Source organism: Meleagris gallopavo, chromosome 1 (assembly GCF_000146605.3).
Source record: "Meleagris gallopavo isolate NT-WF06-2002-E0010 breed Aviagen turkey brand Nicholas breeding stock chromosome 1, Turkey_5.1, whole genome shotgun sequence".
Taxonomy (NCBI): domain Eukaryota; kingdom Metazoa; phylum Chordata; class Aves; order Galliformes; family Phasianidae; genus Meleagris; species Meleagris gallopavo.
Window position 1 is genome coordinate 117,758,228 of NC_015011.2, and position 16,743 is coordinate 117,774,970.

Below are 16,743 nucleotides of genomic sequence, written 5' to 3' on the forward strand. Positions count from 1 at the left end.
AAAAAAAAAAAGATAAGCTATTGTTTTGACATTTAATGAAAGCATTCTAACATACAGGATGAGTTAAAAAACCGCTCTGTATGTAACTGATGAACTATTCTTGGCATTATGATATCAACCTGAAAGCCCTGGCTCCATAAAACTAATTTTACAGGAGTACACAATTTACAGGAGTAAATGGCTTTGCATTTCACAAAGAGTTTAAGTGCACTTTTTTTTTTGCATTTCCTTGGCTACTAATTATACCCCAGATGTTTAATAAAAGTAAACAAAAACAGGTCACAATGTTTACTGCGCCTGATGGTCTTCAGCAGCCCTGAAATACATCCACATTTGCTCTCATTCACTTCTGGGCATCTGAATTCACCTCACTGAAGTTCCCAAACTAAGTTTCAAAACAAGAACTGTGATCAGCCAATTGTTCTGAACAGCCCATGAACTCACACGCAAAGTACAGTACACACTCTTTGCACACCTCTATTTTAACACAAACTATTCCTACTGGAAACAGAGAGCATGTGTAACACAGAGAAAACAACCTTTGCCTCACAGAGCTTTGTGTTTAAAAGAATAGCACGTGAAAGACTAAAGAGGGAGACAGCATAAGATGCTCAATAGCTGTTCTCTTTGTAGAGTGCTGTGAATGAGCATTCATGCTTGAATGCAAAAAGAATCAGAACCAGTAACAGCCCTGGGCAGAGCCTGAAGATTCTGATCTATCTGCTAGCCCAAGTGGTGAACAGCAAACACGGCAAGTGATGTAAACGTTGAAAATGAACAAGTTTCACACCTTACACACAGATAGTACAATTTGCAATAGGTGAATGAAGAGTCCTTCTAGATGGTGACACACAAAAAAAGAAAGCCTTAAACATTTTCTAATACTAGAATAAAAGTGTAGAGTTTTTGGAATAGAATACATAGAAGAATGGGGCTTAGCTATGATACAGCAATGAAACAGGTTTGCCACTCTAAGATCCCATTTGTCGTCAACTTTTAATACCTCTTGAAGTGGAGAAGAGTTCTGTGAAGTGCAAATGACAGACCTCAGCCATTCTCATGCCTTCTGCTTCATTATTTCTTCCCTTCCCCACCACCTCTCAAGTTGCACGTTAGGTTGCTTGCTGCTGATGACACGATCGCTCTACTGTTTCCTATGTTCTTAACTCCACTTTAAATTCTATCTCTGCATTCTTAGCCCTCTGCTCAATTTTATCCTCCTCCACAATCACTGAACGTTCTTTCTACAACTGTTTTCGAGTTCACTTCATTTCATTTTGAATTCCCAATCAGCCAGACTTCCGTCCTTTCCTCTGCACTATGCTCAACAACATTCAGCCAAAGGTAAGGCTCTGAGTGCATTACCATCCACTTCTTAAGCACTTTTCACCACACACTGCTCCCCGAAATCTTGCCCTCACTTGACTTACACATCCATGACTCCAGCCCTGTGTTGCATTCTCAGCGCTTCCCTGTCAGTAGTTTACTGACACCATCACCAAAATTCACATCATGCAGACACATAACCTAAGTTTTGTCCTCAACTCCACTATTTCTTCTGCTTTGTTTACTCAAAGTACGTTCAGGAGGAGGATGAGAGCAATAAAGAAAAATTCCTAAGATGAGATTTTGCTCTAATAGCCTATGTAAGTTTTGGAAATCAGTTTAAGCACCAGCTGGTGCTCAGATACTAATGATCAATAAATATTCTCAAGGTTCTGTTATAATTTTAAGATGCGCCCCTCCAGCATCCTTTTTGTTAATTAGTCATTTCCATTTGTGAAATCACATATTCATATGTTCCTTCCAGAAAACACTTAAACCAAGCTAGAGGCCAGGAATGCTCTTCACGGTTACACTGAATCCTACATATTCCCGTCTGCTTTCTTCTTTCCCAAATAAAAATACTCAGAGTCCTATTCCCAATCAATGTATACTAAAACTGTGAAAGACAAGTGTACTTGAGATGCAATTTTTCAACTGAAAGGTTGTGCACTTCCCCTTCCACATCATGACAACATGAAGGAAAAGGTCTGATAAAACAGGAACAGAAAGAAGCCTGTTTCACAGCTTCTCTCTTCTTCTCTTTTTAATTTTAAGCCTCATTACGCTCAGAAGCGATTCTTAGACTAAAACAAGCACAAAAGCACAGACAGTCCACTGCCTTCCAAAAACCAACCCAGTATTTTCTCGTAGTGTCACCAGGAAGAGTTCTTTGAATATTACTTACCATAAGCTGCTGCCCATGCTATTGGCATGAAAGTTTTAATCTCATTGTCATCAATTTGCTGTTCATGGGCGACTGCTGCATCTTCCTCTCCTACTATCACTTCCATATAAACCTCATCGGCTATTTCTGCAACATCTAAGAGAAACAGAGATCAAGAAAAAAATTAGTAAGAACTGCACTGCTGAAAGTGAAAATCCCTGTTCCCAAATGAAAGCCACCTACTTACTTAAATCTTCGTCTTCGTGCTGAGAATCATTTACGGTCATGTAAACCATTTTCTCCCTTGGAATACGAATACTGCTATTTTGATCAAGTAAGCCAACTGCATGATCATTTTCTGGCTCGCTTTCCACAACGTCTACTGTGCCCCCTAATTAGGAAGACCAGGACAAAATATTTTAATACGTTTTGTTCAAATTCTATTCTAAACTGCAGAAAACTGAAAGTTTGCAACTCTTTCACATTTAGACCCACAGCTCCTTACAGCTGACTTGAGAGAAACCATCATCTCTAATTATGCAAAATTTCACATGTCAGGTTGGAGTATTCTAAAATGAGCATTTTTTACCTAAATCATCTTCTCCAGGGTCTGCTTTGAATATATAGACCTTGATGACTTCTGGACAAATGCCATCCACTTTACAAGATCCACTTTCTGACTCTGCTTCCATGGTAATTTCAGCAGAACCTTCATGTTCTATCTTACCAGCATCATCCACTACAAAAACAAGTTATTAAAATTATCCAGCCATATACAGACAGATTTATGAAAAATTTTATTTCTCAAATTTGGAAGCGGTTTAAAATTACATTGTGAAAAATAACCTACCCGTACATAATTCTTTTTCATATCGTTGAAATCAATGTCAATAAGCAAATAAATTCAAGCCACATCTTCTAGGTAAGGGAAAAGTGCAAGTGTATTGCATGCCTAGAAGCACGAGCACCACACCCAGCAACACTGCTAGGGAAACGGTGATCTGCAGCAAGATGGTGGTAGCAAGGAACAGCACGTTAGTACTTCTCCGTGGTGTAATTTTACTTATTCTCAGCTTCAGCTGCTTTCCCCTTCGCATCTAATAAGCTGTTAACCATTTATTTTCCAAAGCATTATCTGCTGCTCGACTCCCTCTAATGTAAGTGGCACTATTTCTGCAAGTTCAGTCTGGTTTCTGGTGGTGTTATTAACGCTTTTTCTGCTGCACCTTTTCTCATCCACTCACAGTTTCAAAGCACCACCCTCACTCTGCAGCACCTATCCAACTCACAGCACCATTACCAGAGGAGACCGCAGTCCTATAAACTCTCCTATCATCTCAAATTTTCTTTTCTCCCTCCCAGAAGTGAGCTGACACCCAGCTCCAGCATGGAACTGCCATAACTTGCCTGGGCCTCCCACACAAACATGGCAAGCAGCCAGTTTTCTAAGGAACATATTTCTGATTTTAAGACACACTCTACACGGGCACACGCACACACACACCATCTTACTTTACCAAGCATGGGTGTTCAAGAAAAAAAATGCTAAATATGCACTAACAAAATCCAACATCGTATTTCAAAACCTCTACACGATCTTCCAGTTCCAAAAGCTCCACAACTTTCTCACAGCTTTAAGATTATTTAAGAATTCTTCATGTGACAACATGCCTTTGAAATTGGTGAGTTCACTGTTAACTACATTTAAAGGCAGATCTGGCTCCCTCAGAGCTGAGCGTAGCTTTGATTCATAACATGAAGGTTTAAGACATACACTAAAAAGATGCATAAGAACAGTAACTGCTGCAGCATTTTTAGCTACCATGCTTAGCACATAAGAACTTTTAATACAGCGTGCTCATTTCACTGGCGCTCACAAAACTACCCTCATAATGACAGCACAACTTTACTACTCTTGACTGCAAATCTCCTCTCTACTTGAAGATCTACTTAAAATAAAAGATATAAGCTCAGAAAATCATTTTAATTACTGTTACCATTACTGTTGTTCGGGAATTCAGTTCAGTTCAAAATTCAGTTCACTGCCAAGAAGTCAACGAACTGGTTTTTATGTTAGATAAAAGTAGCATGCATTCTGTCTTGTGTATCAAACATGATGGTATTTAAGTCTGATTTCTCAACACGGCACCATTGTTCAAAAAGAAATATGAATAAAGTTAAATGTATTAATGAGCACTAAAATAAATTAGCTTCTCTCTCTCTTCACAAGAACAGCAGCAGAAAAAAATCTTAATACTCTTACTCCAAGTTCAGAATCTGTGACAATTCTACTGTTCCTTTCAAGTAGCACAGTATTTTAAAAAAATGATGGCAAGGGGCTACTTAACGTCCTTCAGCTGAACCCCAAAGCATTTCAGAAGTAAAAACCTTTAGATGTTTATTTGAATCACATTAACAGTGTAGCTCTACAGTTACACGCACTCAGTTATTGAGGGGACTTCTATCAATTCTTCGGTATACGCATCAAACGCCAAATTTCACTGCAACTCTGACAAAAAGAAGACTTGCTTTGGTCCCTACTAGATATGTGTAGTTGCTCTCCTTTAACTTGGCTGTTACCAGTGTCACACACGTGTACTTGGAAGGCTTTCAAATCAGCGCAGACTGATTTTACACTGCCGAAGCCAAAGGGGAAGTCTGCCACCAAGTTCAACTGATGCTGGAACATCAAGGAAGGAAAATTATGGCTGAAGCAATTAAAGAGAAAAACCTACATGCACTGTACGGAACAGGTTGGTTTCTTTCAACAAAAAACAAAATCCGTATAGAAATATCCACTGATAACATTTATACAACAGAAAAATTCTTAAAATACACTCTTTTATTCTTAAAAATACACTCTGCTTATTCTTTGAAATAAATTCTCCAAGGTTCAAAAGCATGCTTTAAACGACGTGATTAAAATAAAGTTCCCTACATAATTTCTAGTTTGTTTATCCCTGACTTCGCTCCATATCCAACAGTATTTTTAAAAGCACAGAACCGTATGGGTTGGAAGGGACCTCTAGAGATCACCTAGTGCAGCCTTCTGCTAAAACAGGTTCCCTACAGCAGGTTGCACAGGAAAGTTTACAGGCAGCACAGGAGCACCACCAGAGGAGACTCCACAACTCCCTGGGCAGCCTGTTCCAGTACTCTGTCACTCCCACAGTAAGGAAGATCTTCCTCATGTTCAGATGGACCTTTGTGCGTTCCAGTTTGTGCCCACTGCCCCTTGTACTGTCACTAGGCACCACTGAAAAAAACCTCGGCCCTACCCTCTTGATAATTGATAAGCATTCAGATATTGATAAGCATTGATAAGATCCCCTTATTCTTCACGCTGAACACTCCCTAGTCTCTCAATCAAGGTATTGTTTAATAGCACCATTCAAATGTAATGAAATTGATTTGTAGAAGTACTATGCCAACTCTTCTCATACAAAAGGGAAAAAAAATAATCACTCCAACAGATGGTAAGAAGTGAAAAACTAAGTCCTTGAAGGACCTGAAAAAGTAATAGTATTTGCAGTACAGTAACAAACAGGAAACATGAAGAAAAGGAGCATGGAATAGAAGATAGGAAGAGAGAAATAAGGCAAAAGGGGTATCTATCACACAAAACACTACCTTTCACAGTATTTTGTCCTATGGATACACATAAGCATTTGTCTATACAGATTCTTTAACTCTCTGGTAGCGTTTATGAAATTTGATTTCTATTTAACACTTTCCTTACGTTTCTACATTTGCCACATATCTCAGTCACAAAGTCAGAAAAAAATACTCATATTCATAACTACTTGACTGATCAACGTTAGAAACTGAAGCTCTGATGACGTTCACAGTTTTCATTCAAACTCACAGTCCATTAAAGGATCCCACACATCCTCCTCCTTGAAATTACAAAACACACAAAAAAAGCCATCCTGACCAACCTTAAAATCATCAGTTTAGCTTATAAAGAGACCACTTCTTTTCAAGTAGGCACAGTGGGTTGTTATTAAACTTAAGTCACATGCTAGAAAAAAGTAAGAGTAGTGATATTCCAATACACAAAAGAAACTACCCTATTTACCTGTTCTTAATGACAAAGGACGCAGTTTACTCTCACTTCTTCTGAAATAATTAAAAGCACACTGCATTCCCCACACAGAGCTCAGTTATCTGTAGTACAAACATTTCACTTGTACCTTGCTTGATAACAAAGAATTCCTAGCCCACTTCAGTTATTTTTACCATCCAGTTATTTCTTTAATGGCAAAGTAGGTTTCCTAACCTGTGGGAAAAGAGAAATCTGCTCTATTTTCATTTCAATGCCTTCCCATTACACATGAGCAACAGCATACCCTTAAGAGTCTGAAGCTCCCCTCAGGGCAGCAATCAAGGAGCATTTCCGTAGCATCTAACTCTCACTCACCCTTCTGGTTCTGCTCCCCAGACCACAAAACAGAGAGAGCTCTGAGGCAACGCCGGACAGAGGGAACTCTCCCTCCCTCCCTCTCACGGTGACCTCCCGAGCAGCCCATCTGCAACAACTGTTGGGGACCTTCTGAAGGCCGAGCAGAACACATGGCAGCAAGTTCTGCCTCGCAGAAAGAAAAAGGATTTCCTGAATCTTTAAGAGCCTCAAGGGAAAAAAAAAGGAGGAGCAGAGGTACCTATTTACACTAGTTACACCAGAAAGGCAAAGCAAAACATTTTGTTTTCTCGATTAGAAGTCTACTGTATGGCAGAAGTCAACTAGAAGTCAACCACGGTATGGTAGCAGTGAAAACGTGAACATTATGGTTTTGTGTATAAGATCCATTCCTTTCAACCTAGGCATGTTATTCATGGATGAGAACGGATGTGCTTCCCCTAAACCTACAAAAAGCCACAGTCATTACAGCATCTTTGAGCATCCTGGATTCTGACTCCTGTGGTGAAACACGTTAGTTAGATACAGCATGCAGAGATGCATCTAACTCGGTCAAAGGTCATACTCCCTGCATTTGGATACATCACTTAACTTTGTAAAAGTGCAACTTAAATTTGCAAGATGTCCCTTCCCTCTCCCCACACTTCTCTGATCAAAGCCCCTTGGTGCCTCGCTGTTTTTATTGCAGTTAAATACAAGAACACTAGAATACAATTTCTTTCTCTTCTGGAACTAGTTCAAGCATCTTACTTTGCCAAACTGTTAAAAACAAATAAATAAAATCAGACAAGCAAAAACCCTAGTTTCTTTAACACAGTACAACTCTCCTTTGTCAGCAAATGCTGGTTTTTTTTTGGTTTTGCTAACTACCACCTATCTCACCATTACTGTTTTACATGGGGAGAGATGATTTTACAGGCCTTCAGAATCGCTACCAAACAAAGCGGATCGGTGTGAGTCACAACACAACTTATCCTTTTCTGATCAAACTTTATGGGCAATCCCAATGAACTGACTTGTTAAGCCTCACATGAAAGAAGAACTGATTTATCAAACCTCCCTGAATCCTTTTCAAGCTACTAATTAGTAGCAGTTTGCATTCTCTGATGAATGAGCATATACCTGACTCAGCCCTCTTGTGTCCCAAATCTACTACAAACCAAAAAGGGAGGCTTCAGGGCAAAATATCCAAGAAAAAAAAGGTGCATATATCAATCAGCAAGCGATAATAGAAGCTGTGCCAAGGAACATCATCTTGGAGGTGAAGAAAAACTTAGTTTATTGAAAGAAAGTCACAGAATGGAACCCACAGGGACTACACTCACTTAAGATACCAAACAGCGTGAAACCAAAAAAGAAGGCAGAGATACAAACACTGAAGTACATGCACATTAGTCATTCTGAAACCAGTATTTTCAGGATAAAAGTGAAAAAATCTTACTTGAAAAAAAAAAAAAAAACAAACCAGTGTAGGCTCAGTTCATCAGGAACAAGAACGCAAACATTTCAAGAAAGCCAAAAGATAGGAAAGAGCAAAAAGGTTTGGTCTGTGATCTTCTGTCAAGAACATAGACTGTGAAACCTATGGTCAAAGAAAGAACCCAAAGTGTCACCACCTGCCTCAAAGGCAGCCAGATAAAAGAATACGGACAAAACCATCCCTAACATCTGCCTTCTAGCTCTGGGAAGCAGCTGCATTTGGCTGTTGTAATGGCCGACAAAATGATATTCCAGCATCCACCCCAGCAGCTCAAGGAGGTTTGCCAAAATCAAGCACGAGCTTACAGGTTAAGATGAATAAATAAAAACCAAAGTTGATTTTACTTCCTTTTAAAAACCACCTACAGCTGAAGAACAGAGACAGTCATCAGAAAAGATCAATAAACACACATAACTGCTGATGCAAATAGAAAAGAAAAGGAAATGAATTCAGATAATGTTTTCCACACAGCAAAGAGACTATTTGGAAAGATTGCCTTTACTTGACGGGAAAGCACTAGCCTCTGACTCTGCAACCAGAAGAACTTGTTATGCAGGCTTTAAACACAGTAGGTGGTAATAGGGAACTTCCCTTTAAAATGAGCTGTAGTACATATTTCACATTTTAAACACAAATACAGAAGATACGTGTTTGGTAACAAAAGCAAACGTTTTAAATGCTGCCTGGTTCTGAATCTAAAGAAGCTACTTTGCTAGACACTAAGGGGGAGTTTAATACTAAATTAAGTATCAAAGCATAGAAATACATACGGAGAAGCACGTGACTGAAAATGGAGACTATCTCAGCACAACAATCAGATTCCTGTTTTCTATCAGGTACGTGCTGCTGATGACACCTATATCTAACAGGCATCCCAGCTGGTCGGGTATGTTAGGGATTGCACTACATGGCATCGAGGAATACTTTCTGTGCTCATCCCTCCACCATCAACCCTCTCTGCCATTACGCCAGAAATGGTTGAATGGGAGACTTCTCTATCCACCCCTCCTCCTTAAATGAATGCAGACAACGGTATGCCAAGTGTTTCTGTGCTTGCAACATCAGAGGTTTCACAGCTGTCCAAGCTGTAGGGAAAGGGTGAGCAGAGAAGAAGGTGAGACAGCATTTGGAAGAACAAGAGTAGAGGATACAAAACACGTAACTATCACCAGCAGGGCCCTTACCAGTCAGGTCTCAATTCCACGGATGGGTTATCCACTTTGTTGCCTAACTATGCTGCAGGTGCAGAAGCATTTAAGCTTAATTTCATCTGACCTAAGTGGGGACCAGAACTGGAAACTCTATGTGCAGCATACAGTACAGAGAGCATTTATCAGTTTGGATATACAATATTTCAGGGAGCAGCATTCCTGATCCCTCCTCTCTCCACTTCGGTACGTCCCTGCAGTTTAATTTTACAATATTCTGTGTTATCCATATATTGCATTATCCCATTTCATTGTTTTCCCAGATAATAGAGAATTAACCGTACTTCACATAAACTCAAAACATGGCTGCACAAGGTTACTCAAGGAACTCAAGAGATGATAAATTAAGAAATGCAGTGGTCCTAGGTAAGGAGAAGCAACATTAAAATCCGAAAGCACAGAATATAAAATTAAAACTAATTATGATACATATCAAAGGAAGCACCCAAAGCAAAAGAAAAACAAGGGGAAAAAAAAAGGTAACTGAAGGAGAGCAAAAAGCATGCCTCATCAACAGAGTTATTGAATGCTGGACAAAAGTGAAATGTCTGGAGTTGCAATTAAATGTATCAGCCTAACAAAGCTTTTCTATTTCTACGAAGAACACATTCAGTAGTGACACTTTGATGTTTCTAGGTGCTGCACTAAGCGAACATGGCAACAGGTAACATACTTAGAACAGGCTCTACTTCACACTAATGGATATCCTCAGTAGAAAAAAGACTGATAATACGCTGTGTTTGCCCACTTTCTAAGCCTTCTGAAATGTGAATCCAATGGACTGTGCCACTGTTCTACCGAAGACTAAGATATTCACAACTGTTTCTCAGCTATGAGCTCTTTTAATTAGCAGCACACCTCTGTCCCTTGCTTCATAAAGAAAAGACCACATCCTAAAAAGCAAAGAAAAATACACTGTTGTTTGTATCTAACTGTAAATGAAGTGGAAGGAGAGGTCTTCACAAAAATAAAAGAGGAAAAAAAAGACAAGGATAAATTGTTGTTTCAAGCTTCTAAGAAGCTTTCATTTTTCTCTCTCTTTTCCATGAAATAAGTTTTAGGTTTTCTTATTGACTTGGCAGTAATCTTAGTAACCAGTACATAAATGGTTGTCCAAGCAATATCACATTTATTTTCTTTCACTTCTTACTAAGTATATGGCATACAGTTTACTGGAATTCTTACTCTACTGCTCATATCTATCATCAGTCATCCATTTGTCAGTAGTTCTCTCCATTAATTTCACCAGAAGTTTTAGCTGGTACACATTCCTAAAGATAGCTCAATTTAAGCACATTAGTGAGACCTGCATTTCGTTAAATAATAGAGAAAACCTGGGTTTGGTTCTGTTGTAAGCCTTCATTCAGATATTTCAAGAATCACCCGAGCCCATATCATAAAAATTTTGATGGCTTTACCCAGACACTTACGAGATATCATCAGGTAATCTTCACAGTTGCCCTTCTCATCTTGATGTTCCACAGGGATCCCATTGGCGTCGATCACTGCTTCTGATGCGCAGTCTGCCACCAAGACTTCTTCAGAAACAACATCTGTTCCCAGAGTATCAGTGACAATATCTGCTTCTTCAACATTATCGTGAACTACATGTTCTACATGTCCAACTTCAGGTACATGCATTGACTCGCTCGTCAGTACATGTTCTGGTATAGACATTGCTTCTGCTGTTATGTCTGAAGCCAAAACATCATCTGGGACAGTGCAATGAGCCAAAGAAACCTCTTCAGCCACGTCTGTGTCCAGCACTTGTTCAGGAATAATGACAGTTTCAGATACGTCTGGCTCCTCCATAATATCTGGGCACTGAACATCCTCAATAACAACATCCTCAATGACATCTTGGATTACTACGGAATCTGGATCGTCAGGAACAAAGTTATGCACAGTTATATCTGAGTCGACTACATCTGAAACAAATACTGTTTCCTGTACTTCCACAACAATCTGATCTCCATCCATATGTGTGGCATCAGCTCCTGAAAAATACAATTAAAATAACATTTACATTGTAAAACTAACTCAGATGAAGCAGTTAATATTGAAATCATTTCTATTTTGCTTCAGCTTTTACACTATGTAGCCATTTAGCAAAACCATCATAATAGCTTATAAGCAATTAAAACAGGCAGACAGATATACAGGAGCTGATAAAGCAAATCCTCAGTAGATGGTAACATGACTAAGATGAACAACATGATGAACAAAAGGTTACCAGATTTTAGGATCTCCCCCACTCCAAATAACTATTACTTCACAGAAGAGTAGCTCATTTGTTCTGCTTTGAGTAACAAAAGCTGATCAAAGTCTGAAGTGATGACTCTTTACAAAAGCGTTGATGAAGCATAGAACCTTTAAGCAAAGACAACATGAACTAAAAGCAGTCAATAGCATCTGATGTGTACATTCTTATTTACATATTATCTCCTGACAGACCTGTTGGATCAAAAAATGCATTTGGCTCATGTGGCTGCAATTCAAGCCCATCTTCATCCATGGCCTTTAACTCTCATCAGTCACAGTGTCTGTAGAAGGTAAAGAAGAAAGGTTATTTAAGTTATAAGTATTATGCTAAGAAGGTTGTCTCTGCCTGTGCAATACTCATCACAGGAAAAGCTGAAATTCTGGGCATATGAAATTGAACAGAGAACATCTCTTGACCCGAAGACAGCCTAAGTATCATTCAGAGTACATCCACTTGGCATTCAACAACTACTACTCCAGAACACCAAACATTCACAACTCAGTATGGGGAGGCCAATCTCTTGACTATCCCAGACCATTCGTCAAAAATCCAGAAATACAGAGAGAATAGAAAAAGCTGTGATAAAGAGATATGGAAACATGATTTCCTCATTATCTTACATGGGGAACAACAACAACAAAAAGTCAAAGCCTAAGCAAGTTCATATTCAAATTTTTTCTTGGGGTGGCAGGGAATACAATGTTCTCAAATCAAGAAAAGTGAAGAAGATGAAGTTAAAGGTAGGCAGCTAGCAATTTGAAACACTTCACTTCTGATGCATCCTTGTTCATATACTGAAAAGAGTACGACAGCCAAGAGAAAGTTACTCTTAGTCCATTTCAGGAACTGAAATCAACAATGTAAACTGCTTCCAGAGTATAACACCATGAGTTTTCAAACTTCAGATGTGTGAATATTTAGAAAATACACCTGCCACATGACAATGTACCAATTTGCTTTTATATTTTAAAATATCACCAATTCTCAGAAATTGCCAAAAGTCAAAGTCTGTCAACAGAATGTCAACTCTTCAACATGTAACACTTTCACTCTTACCAAAAGAGTCAATCAATACTACAAAGTCAAAATGCTAACTAGATTCAAAACCCCACTCTGTGTTTTTCTCTTTACATATAAGCACTGTTATCAGGATAAGGCAAACTTAGTTGGGTAAAACAAAATCTAATGTAAACTTGCACTTAAAGACAGCTAGCTTCATAAATACTGAACCAGCAAGAGGCAGCAGAATGCTGCCTAATGTTTTCTGTACAAGTGGGCAACACAGACTTCAGCAGTTCTCCTACCCCCCAGCCATTTTTCACTGATGGGAATCTCCCAGCTTCACTGCTACCTTCACAATAGGCCTAGAAAAAAAAAAATTAAGATTTTGCCCTAGGTTTCCATAAGAAACATCATCTTTTCAAAACAATGGCAACTAACATTTACATAAGTCTTTATGGGGATAAAAACACAAAGTTGCAAAAGTCATTTGTAGCAAACACTTAATCTGTTTCAAAACATTGCTCGCCTGATGTGATCAACTTCTGCTAGGCCAGAGAGACAAGACAGAGAAGAAACAAGGTTTCATGCAATCAACTGAAGATTTATTCCTGCCCAAATTGATATACTTCCATCAGAACACACAGCCTACTCATTACAAATCTCTCCTAAACATGCTGTCATCTTCAGCATTATTTTCAGTTCTTAGTTCTTGTTGAACTCTTCTCTAAATTCTGGCATCTCAGTACTTACGTTGTCCATTACTTGCTCATTTAATCTTTCCAGTTTACAACTACAGTACGCTCCCAGAACTTACACAAAACCACACTACCCATAAATTTGCAGCAAAATTGTATCGGCTTTCTGGAGATTTTCTGGGGAGGAGGCAGAGTCATTAAGGGTTGGTGGAAACTCATGGCCTCTCTCTGCTGACGAGGCCCATCAGAAGCTAGTGCTCACTGTCCAGGTTTCGGAGAAAAGCCATGACACTGTTTATGACTATGCTTGTGAAGGCTTTATTAGCATACGTACTGGCCTCAGATCAACTGGAACCCAATGAGCTTGAAGTGTCAGTTCATCTCCAACCACTGGAGGAACTGGCATTAGTCTTCTCTATTTCCTGCTTTCGCCACCCACCTGACCACCACACAACCACAAATTCCTACTGCTTATGATACATGCGCTCCTGCTTTCTCTATCCAGCCCTTTCCTCAAATTCTTCACTGTCTCTGTGAGGCTCTCCATCTTCCAATGGTCTCACACGTGGGACTCAGAGACCATCACCACCACCACATCCCAGCTTCCAGAGCAAACCCACCAACACCATTTCTCCACCGACACCATTTTTTCACCCGTGCTGCCCAAATCCCCAGTGATATCTGCTAAAGCCAGCAAGTCTCTGTGGTATTCACGATGATGCAATTTTGCAAAGACACAGCTACCTGTGCTGTAAACCTTGAATTGCATACTCTGCATACCAGCAAGGCCTCTTCTGTATTAGCCAGCTCTTTAAACCTACAGAGGCATGACATTCTGCAAAATGAAGGCTCATGTTCTACACAAACTGACTGGAGAAGCTTCCCAAGCAACTGGGTTTTCAAGACTCAGTGTTTAAAAGGACACAGATTTATGTGTTGGTATCGAAAGAAGGGAAAAAAAAAAAAAGCATTTAATCTGAATTTCTTCCTACATAAGGTTTCCCACAATGAACTCTGTACCCAGATCCAGCCAACAAATCCATGTACACAAATTCCTACACCTGTGCAGGGCCATAGAGGCCTCAAAAGTGCTCCAGTAGGGCACAGACTCCCACTTGTACACAGAAATGCGTGCTGTGGGTAAAGGATCAAAAGAGAAATCAGGCATCTAAAACAGGATTTAAGTAAACTGTTTAAAACATTAAAGGCACCTAATTTAAAATCTGCAGTCCAAAAGGCATCCAGGCATTTGTCCCTGGATGGGAAAAAAAAATCCCTAAAAATATCCCGAAACCATTTCAGGGTTTGAACTTTCTAAGCAGCAGATGAAAAAATGCTGCGTTTCTTCCTGTTTGCTCTTCATCTGATCAGTGGACCAGCACAGTGCTCCTAGGTTCACCACACAAAGGAAGGTATGCCCAGTGGCTCTGCACCCAGTGGCAGCTCTGTGGTGAGACCATTCTTCTGTGACATGAGAAACATCAAAGCGCCTCACTGTGAGCACCACACCGAAACATCTTCACATTCCTCGGTAATCGCCCTAAATTCTATCTTCAGGCTAAGAAGCAATTCCAGCAGTTCGTCCTGCAAGGTTTCAAGAAGGGCAGAAACTCCTCTCAGCTCTTCAAAATATTCCAACAACACTTACCTCAGGAGCAGGTTCTGGCAATGAAGCAGACAGAAGCATTTCCAGTTCTGGTTTGGGAACCAAAACTCTTGAAGAGAAGCAGGTGCCCAGAAAGAGAACACTTAGTCCTTCTCTGTGGCTGAATCTATATGGTTCTTTGCCCAAAGCCCAGTAATTTGGGAACTGCTCTTCTGACTAGAATGGGAAAAGCCCAGGTACCTTAGCAATGGGTTTTCATCTCTACATAAACACGTGCATCTTTTACTTGTTTTGAGTCCACTGTTATGTAGATTTAGAACTAATACAACCCTAAAAAAACTCCTAATTCAACCTGTAAAGGCAGTTCTTACAAAATGACTTTTACATATTTATTCAGAGACTTGCCTGGTTTTGGTTTTATGAATATCAAGGCAATATTTTCAAGTGAAAGGACAAATAGTAATACACATATTTGTGGAATGAATACTATTAAGCAATAGAGTAAACTCCACAAACAAAATACGGTCTTTTCCACAAAACTCCTCCTGAATATAATCAGTCAAGAAAAGCACTGCAGACATGAAATAGTTCTGTCACAAACAAATCCTTGACTTAATAGGCCTAACAAGGTAATCAAGATGAACTAAGAAAAAATGACCAAGCTGTCAGGAGAGAGGGCAATTTTAAAAATAGAGTTACTTAAAAAGAAATAACTCTATATGCAACAGAAGTGGTCAGTATTTGAGCTAAAAAAGGGGGAGTGGGGAAGGAAAACAAAAAAAAAAGGAGGGAGACCTTGGAAAAGCCATCCTTAGGAGAAAGAAATACATAAACTACTCTTTTGTGTACTCCTAAGGAAAGAACAGTTTATCTGTTCATCTAGGATGAGAGGCAAAAAGAACCAAATACCACATAGTGAAACTCTCACTCATCCTAGAATAAAGCAAAGAACAGCAAAATTTCCCATTCTTGTCCAATAGCCCCAGCCCACACTAAAAATACTTGAGTACAACCACAACCATGTCCCCATCATGCCTTGCTACATCACATTAAAAAACAGCATGCCTCATACGTTCCAATTGGATTGGAGCCCTGAGCTGTCTGAAGCTTTGTGGTGGCATGAGACCACCATGGGTTCAGCCTACACCGCTGCTACAGTGTCATAACTCTCCCTACGTGACCCATTTACAGAGAATGCCATGTGCACACATGCTCTCACTCACACACACGAAAGGTTAAAAATGAGACTCCTGCAGCACCTAACCCTTATCTTGGATATAACCCCCACCAGTACTGGGTGAATAAATGGAATAAAAACAATGTTACAAAGGTGACAGTGTAATCATTTTGCTGTTTATTTCTTTATGCATCTCCCTCAGTTTTGGCAGGAGAATCAGCACTGCTATTTTCATTGTGGTACGGCAGAAAAAAAAAAAAAAAACAACAAAACAAAACAAAAAGTAAGTCTTTTTCTCTTTGTAGTTCAGGGGTGTGAGTATTTGCAGAAACTGGTTACAAAAGAGGCCTTCTCCAGATTTCACAGAGGTGTTGAGCACCAGGCGACACCTAAGCTAACGCTCAACAAAATCTACGTTAAAGATATAACCAGTACTGGGCGTCCCTCAGAAACTACTTTCCACTGTGCTGGAGACCTCTGCAGCAGAGGGGTCGGTCAGCTTGGAGGAGAAGAGGCCACAACCGAGGGGGACCCAGAGGGCCGGGAACACTGCGCCTCCTCACCTGGGTCCTCGCTGGCGGCGGGGCAGGACGCTGAGGGCAAACCTCCCACCGCCGCGCCGACTGCGCAAAAATCCGCCCGGCCCAGGCCGCGGGCAGGCGGGAGACAGGCTAGCAGCCCCG

The 16,743-nt window shown here is 40.0% G+C and overlaps 1 protein-coding gene across 4 annotated transcripts; it reads right to left on the reverse strand.

Annotated features, from left to right (window-relative positions):
* Positions 1-6: 6 nt before the first annotated feature.
* Positions 7-16,737, reverse strand: LOC100550173 (zinc finger X-chromosomal protein-like). 4 transcript variants are annotated; one of them, XM_010725922.3, is made up of 6 exons: positions 16,624-16,737; positions 11,772-11,860; positions 10,748-11,314; positions 2,799-2,948; positions 2,457-2,600; positions 10-2,365 (listed from the first exon to the last, which is right to left on the reverse strand). In XM_010725922.3, exons 2-6 carry the CDS (start codon positions 11,830-11,832, stop codon positions 2,223-2,225), a joined length of 1,065 nt encoding a protein of 354 aa, XP_010724224.1. In that variant the 5' UTR covers positions 11,833-11,860; positions 16,624-16,737; the 3' UTR covers positions 10-2,222. The 4 variants fall into 4 exon arrangements, with proteins under 4 accessions (XP_031413221.1, XP_031413223.1, XP_010724224.1 ...); XM_019622041.2 differs by having other exon boundaries at positions 2,227-2,365; positions 2,453-2,600; XM_031557361.1 differs by lacking the exon at positions 2,799-2,948 and having other exon boundaries at positions 7-2,365.
* Positions 16,738-16,743: the final 6 nt, after the last annotated feature.